Source organism: Manacus vitellinus, unplaced genomic scaffold (genome assembly GCF_001715985.3).
Source record: "Manacus vitellinus isolate BGI_N305 unplaced genomic scaffold, ASM171598v3 scaffold_78_pilon, whole genome shotgun sequence".
In the NCBI taxonomy this organism is placed as follows: domain Eukaryota; kingdom Metazoa; phylum Chordata; class Aves; order Passeriformes; family Pipridae; genus Manacus; species Manacus vitellinus.
In genome coordinates, this window is record NW_021940807.1 from 2075296 (window position 1) to 2082377 (window position 7082).

General features: G+C 41.7%; 1 protein-coding gene across 1 annotated transcript in view; it reads left to right on the forward strand.

Moving 5' to 3' along the window:
• The window catches only part of LOC103756361, an 8644-nt gene extending 4464 nt beyond the window's left edge, over window positions 1-4180 (forward strand). The window contains exons 4-6 of the mRNA XM_029964679.1: window positions 1736-1870; window positions 1984-2164; window positions 3674-4180. Coding sequence (XP_029820539.1) covers window positions 1736-1870; window positions 1984-2164; window positions 3674-3912 — 555 coding nt within the window. The 3' untranslated portion in view covers window positions 3913-4180. The remainder of the gene's footprint in view (window positions 1-1735; window positions 1871-1983; window positions 2165-3673) is intronic.
• The last annotated feature ends 2902 nt before the right edge of the window (window positions 4181-7082 follow it).

Sequence of the window (7082 nt, forward strand, 5' to 3'; positions counted from 1 at the left end):
CTCCAGGGTCTTCAGAAACCCTTCTGCTTTCTGTTGTGGCAAAGAAGGCTGTTCCAAACCTGCTCAGGCAGGATTTGTGTCGATTAAGTCATTTGGGAAGACCAAATCATAGTTTTTCTCTCTTATTTTTTTTATTTCATGATTAAAGGAAGATTGTTTATCCTCGTACCACGTGCTTAAGAATCAAAGGGATTTAACTGACTCGCTTGGTCTGGTCTGTTCCATGAGATCCAGTTTTATCCTGATGATCTGCTTGGGATTTTTCAGTCCTTTTTGTAGTTACACACTCCACCTGCAGACACCTCTATTATATTTGAGGCTGCCTGCACTATTAAATGTGCAGATCAATTAGTTAATTACTTATTAGTTGTGATTCTTAAATACCTGGTGGTGTTATGTGAATCCATGACTCTTTTCCCATCTGCTTTTTTTTTCTGGATGCCTTTCAGGCTTCTCAGATGAGAGGAGGTGGAATCAGTGAGCTCTTGTAATCCATGTTAGGTGAGGGCAGAGACTAAATAATATGGAAGTGTCAGTAGAGCAAAAAGCAAAGGACTTCAGCACATATTTGCAGTAGGAATGTACACAGTGGGAATGTGGACTTAACCTTGCCTTGAACTGCAGGGTGGCACCTGGGCCCTCTCTCTCCTGTATCCACTGTACACTGAAGAAGAAATGAGACAGGGAATCTACTGTGGTTGTATCTTTTTTTTACTCCAAGTGTAAAAAATTCCTCTCCAAAAATAGGTTTGGTGATGTTTAGTTGCTGTCTGTGTTACAGAAGTGGTTTGCCCAGTGTCTTTCTCAACAGGGAGTTTGGCAGCTGTATTAATAATTTTTCAAAGCTGATATAAGTTTGTTAAATCTGACCTAATCCTGATGAGCTTTAGATACAATTTATGGTGCTGTGATCACCTATTCCTTTGTTTTAGTAATCACAGTATGTGACACTTGAGAGATGCAGTGAGAGCCACTGAGTTTAAATTCACAGAATTGCAGAATCAGTAAGGTTGGAAAAGACCTTTAAGATCATCAAGTCCAACCATCAACCAGCACCATGATGTTCACCACTAAACCACGTCCTCAAGTGCCTGTTCCTTGGGTGCTGCACAAGAATTTCTTTGCCTGGGTCTGTGTCTAAAGTTGGTTAAAATAAAGTTATACAGGTTTGGTTCTCACTTCCCAGGAAAGCACATATCCAGCTCAAATAACACCTCTGTGGCCTGACTCCCTGCCACTGAGCGTTGTACTCTGAGGGAGAGCTGAAATTAGGGAGGCATTCCTGCAAGGAAGCTGGAGAGGGACTTTTGACAAGGGCATGGAGTGATGGGACAAGGGGTAATGGCTTTAAAGCAAAGGAGGGCAGGGTTAGATTAGATTTAGGAAGAAATTCTTGGCTGTGAGGATGGGGAGACCCTGACACAGGTTGCCCAGAGAAACTGTGGCTGCCCCTGGATCCCTGGAAGTGTCCAAGGCCAGGTTGGAGCAACCTGGGCTAGTGGAAGGTGTCCCTGCCCATGGCAGGGGGTGGAGCTGGATAATCATTAAGATCCCTCCCAACCCAAACCATTCTAAGATTCTAGGATACTTGAAAACATTTTCCAGTCCACGCAGTCAAAAGCAAAGATGGGAAGTGCACTTCCAATGCACTTGACAATTCTAAGCACCCCCCAGAATGGATTGTCATACTGTACTGATTTCAAACATTTACACTTGGTATTCATTTCCCTTTCAGGCTGAAGCTGACCTGGCAAGACACTTCCCAGGGAAGTGCACACCCAGCTCCAACAACCCCCCCGTGTCCCGACTCCCTGCCAACCCATCCCGGGTGGATCGTTTGATCGTCGACCAGTCGCGGGAACAAGCCAGGGTGGGCCTTGCAGTTCCTGCACTTCTTTGGGAGGGGGTTTATATTTGTTGTAAGGGAGGCTTTTTTTTTTTTTTTTTTATAAATACTTAACGATTTTTGGTGTTTCCTGGCAGGTGGTGGCGTTGATAGGAACGATGGAGAGGCTTCGTGGTGCCCCCCTGCACAGGAACATATCCACGGCCTTGGAGCACCACATGGAAGCCATCCATGGGACACGGGCCCGTCGGAAGGATGAGATTGTTAATGCTGCTAATCCCCAGAGACACGGAGTGCCACGCTCTAGCCATGAGAAAGGTACCTACTCCTCACCCTTGGAGTCCAAAAAAAAAACTTTGACAGAGATTTAATCGTGAATATACTCAATTTTAAAACACGTCACTTTGGAATATGCAGCAATTCTCGCCACTCCAGCAAAAGAAAATTTGTAAATACACACTTGTTACTTTTTAAGTTACTTTGAGATCTGTTGTGTTTTTTTTTTTTTTATTTTTCTGTTATTGGTTTAAACACTTCGAAACGTTTTCCTCTTGACTAAGAGAACTGTAAAAACTATTCAGTGATATTATATATAACCATCAGTCACTGTCCTGAAAGTAAAAATATACTTGTTTTTAAGCAAGTAGAATTAATTAAAAACATAAATTTGCTGGGGTTGTGTTAATTAATTATGTCTGCCTACCTTATCTAAAATCACAGATACACCAGGAATTACATTCCAAATTCTGTTGAAGTAAAACCAGAGGAACCTGTAGCAGCAGTAGAGGTGATATATGTAGGAATTTAGGGTTTGGGGGGTAAAGATAATTTTCTTTTTCTTCAGAAAATTATTTCCAGAGAGGGGTTGCACTTCCTGCTGCTGCAGTGGAGAGGACAGAGAGATTCCTTTTGGCTTCCAGCGAAGGATAGTTCTTCCTTGTTAGAAGGGAAAGATAAACTGCAAAGAGAGTCAAAATGTTTTTCTTTTGCAATTCAGGTGTCAAGCATGATGTCAAATCATTTAAATGATAGTCCTATGTGCAAACTGAGTCCTGAAATAACTCCTAAAATTGTGTCATGTGACATTAACCCCCAGCATAAGTCAGGAGTAGTGGAAGGAAGGTTCTTGGCAAGGCATGAGAAGTAGGACACATGGCTACATGGATGATTATGGTTAGATTTATTGCCAATACAGTCTCTAAATTAAACAGCTCTATCATCTGTTACAGTGGATTGTTGTATCATCAGGTCCTGGTCCCTCTTGTTGAGTCACAAATTTTGAGACCCCCTCACTTCCTAAACTTCCCAGAGAAGTCCAAGTGCAGCTCGATCCACTTAGTCCCAGATCTGGTCAACAATCAGTGTCTAAAGAGTTAAAATATCAGCAGTTTTGGGTAGAAACATGCAGGTTTCATGCCTGACCTTGCAGATCTCCCAGTTACAAAGCAACAAATCACCTGTGGAGCTACTCTAGGATTTTATCTCCACATTTGACCGGATCTCAGCGCTTTTATTGACCCGTCCCAAAGTGAGTGTTCCCTGTCTTTGGGACGGTCCTTCCCTGCTGGGAGAGGGATCCACCCAGAAACTGCCTGAAAACAACCAGCTGGCTCAGTCTCCACTAGCACTTTTTGCACAGACACAATGAGTGTGAGGTGTTGTGGTTGTCCTTTGACAGAGAAGAACCGCAACCGATGGGGTTCAACCAGCACAGCTGTTTCTTGACCGCGCTTTACTTGAGGAGATGAGCCCAACCATTTTTTTTTTGTTGTTGTTTTTAACATTTCCAGGCTTGCACGCTGATTTAAAATGGTTTTTGTGTTGCAGATGTCCTGGCTCTGGCAGCTGCCATCAGGGCTCTGGCTGGTGCCACGCGCCGGGCTCGCACCGCGCTCTGGTGCGCGGCACAGATGACTTTACCGACAAAAACCCCTCCTGCTGGACCAGAGAAACAAGGAGCTGTTCAAAGGGCATTGCAGGAGCTTTCTCCTCTGAGCACAAGCACACAAGAACAAAGCAGTGTGGAGCAAGGAAAGCCTGAGGAACCTGCGAGGATTGTGGAATAACGGGGAATAAGAGCGGCGACAAAAGGGGGGAGAGGCTGAGGAGGGGGAGGGAAGGACTCAGGGTCCTGCACAGCACCTTGGGGAGGGGGTTTTGATGGGATGTGAGAAAGCAAAAGGGTTGATTCATGTGCCTGGTCAGTGCTGCAGTTCTGTTACTGTGATTCTGGTGTTGGGAGACACTTCTTGTGGCAGTGTTAATGCAGTTTTAATGTCGCTGGTATTGCGGGAAGGATTTCGATGATGAGAGGAACTAAACAATAGCTGAGCATTCCCTTGTGTGCTTTTCCAAAGCTCTGTGAGTCTCAGTCACCTGAGAAACCAGAGAGTGTGGTGGAACTTAATTCTCCATTTTTTTTTKKTWAWKRRRWWAWTTWRSMMMWTTWAARGKWMYTWAWWAWTWWTYMRGGSYYYKSCGGGGTTTTTTTTGCACCATAATATAGTTCTTTTAAGAGCCAAAGTGATCACTGAGTAGTTTGCATCCCATCACTCTGCCAGGAGCAATCCACACTCCTGTGTTTTTGGGAATCAGGTCATCCAGGCTATCACTAATTTGGGGAGAGTAATCAGTGTTTAACGTTGTTGTGTGAGATACTTCAGCAGCTGTGCTGCCAGTTCAGTTTCTGGCAAAACCAGTGTGAACTGAGCTTTCCCACAGCACAGTCCACTTCAATATTTCCATTAAAAAATGATTTTGTAGCTTTGCAGTGTGTACTGCATTGGAGTACACGTCAGCAGGTGATGGAAAACTGTCACTCAGGATTAGAAATTGGATTTATTGGTTCCTCAGTGGGTTAAAAACCAGTAACTGTATAACATAGTATGCACTTATATTAATAACAAACAATAATTTTGTAATTAAGTTCATGGTACTATAATTTTTTTTCAGACACATTCCGTATTTATTTTGATGTGTTCATTGAATGTTTATTTAAAATTCTATTTTAGTAATATAAAGTTTAAATATTTTGCCAAATCTTCTGAATAATCAGATCTAACGATTTACTCAGGAACTCTGTATATTATTATATAAATATACACATGGTATTTAGGGATTTTTTTTTTTTTTTGGTGAAGGGATGTTTGCAAAATATTTACACAGAGCTAACTATGTACTAGGTTACCAAAGCTGTTTAACTGATTATTTTTTGGTGTGGAAGACTTAATATATTTAATTGCTGTTAACTTAGTCTCTGTTCTGTGGCTTAGACAATCAGAGTATGGATGTTCAGGGTGAGAATTAGCAAAGAATGAGTAATTCCAGGTGTGTTCTTAGGGCATTTAGGAATATTTTAATGCTTTAACTTACTGTTACACTGTCTCTTAACATGTACTAATAATCAATTAAGGCTCTTAAGTATCAGTATATATGGTTTGGAGAGCAGTTCTTATTTTAAAATTGAGTGAAGTTGGTGATACAAGTGAAGTTTGAAAGGCAAAAATGAAGATTTTTTTACGTTACATAGTGTTCAATGTGGAATTTGACGTTTTGTGGGTGATTAGAGAGCTGTTTCCATATCTGTGTACTTGCAAAACGTTCCAAATGTGTAGTTTTGGCTCCATGGATGTTCCTAGAGCAGATTTTTGTCTCGGCAGTGCCACCCTTAAAACTCTATTGAGGCAGTAACGTGGAAACTTGTAGCAAAAATTCACACACTGTAATCCACTGAGCAAAGTTTAAAAGCAAAAGTAGGTAGAAATCAGATTCTTAGTGTAGCAAGATTATGGTGGTTTTTTTTTTTCCTCTACAGAAAGTGAATTCAACTTAAAAGAACATTATTTTTTTTTCAGCCTTAGCCTAAAAAACAGGTAACAGTTATTTGAGTGTGAGTGTTTTCTCTGTGTGCACATGCAGTTTATTTGCACAGACTTAATTTAACGAGGTCAGATTTGTGTTTGTGAAACTAAATAACCCACAGCTGACAAGTGGAGCTTGCAGTATTTCAGTTCGTGGATGATTCTGTGGTTTAATTACCATTGCTGTGGTGAGAGGAAACCAGGCTTTGCAAGCCTGGGTCAGCTTTTTCTGTTTACAGAACACTTGTAGGGTGGTTTTGTGGTGAATGTATAGAGTATAGTGGGTCCTTATTGTATTATTAGTGTTAATTAATGTTGTGAAGGAACGTGGTCTTAATTGATTCATAGTTAATGTGCCTTTAACAGCCTCATTTTCCCAAAATGATAAACAACTTTTTTTTTTTTTTCAATTACAGTTTAAAAATGCAGTTTTAAAGGGTTCCAGCTTGGCTGCACTGGACTCCAATTAACACCCACTGTTAATTATGGTAATTGCACTCATTAGACAGGCCAGTCTGGGGCTCTTTAAGTGGCTGTGGAATGTTGTCACCCCGGGGTCTCGTGTGCCAGTGTCAGATGTTCCTTGTCATGCCCTACAAATCCCCCCAGCTCCACACGCTCGGGTTTCACTTTGCCTCGCTCTGTTTTCTTCAGAAAAACTCCAGGTCTTCCCCAAAAAATGACTTTTTGTGCCCATTTCTTTAACTGATTTGCCTATGGGCAGCATCAGACCCAGGCCTGCCTTCAGTTCTCATGTCAGAACGCTTCAGTTCTGCTGCTTTATTACTCCCCCTTTTGTATTTTGGGGGGAAAACCTGCTGTATTTTGTGAAACAACACCTGGAGTTGCAGCAGCTCTGTTGTTCACCACGTTGTTTTTGGTTAATTTGTCAACAGGGCACGAATTCTGTAAGTCTTGCACTGAATTTTTGGTATCAATAAGTACAAGTGTAATGCTTGTGGCTTTGGGAGCTAATTGTTACTGACTTCAGGGGGAGCAGGGTTGAGGTTTTAGGTCACACTTAACTTAAGCCAGGGAGGTGGTTTGGGTTTGGAGTTAGGTTTGATTTTTTTTTTTGGAGGGGGAAAAAAAAAATCCTCCTTTCCCTCCCCATTTTGAGAAGCAATCAGGTAAAACTTAGTTTATTCCCTTTTCCATTTCCACCTACCTCACCCCTCCCAGCTTTTTTGAGATTTAATTCTTTGGGTTTTTCTCCTGTTTAAACTTCTGGATGAGGTGAAGAGTTGCAGCCAGTCCTGGGAGCAGTGATTGCTCCAGTTGAAGCAAACAGGGTCCTTAGAGTCCCTTCTTAAGTCAAGACTGTTATCAGGGTGTGATTTTTATAGTTCATAGCAAATCTTTAATGCTTTAAAAAT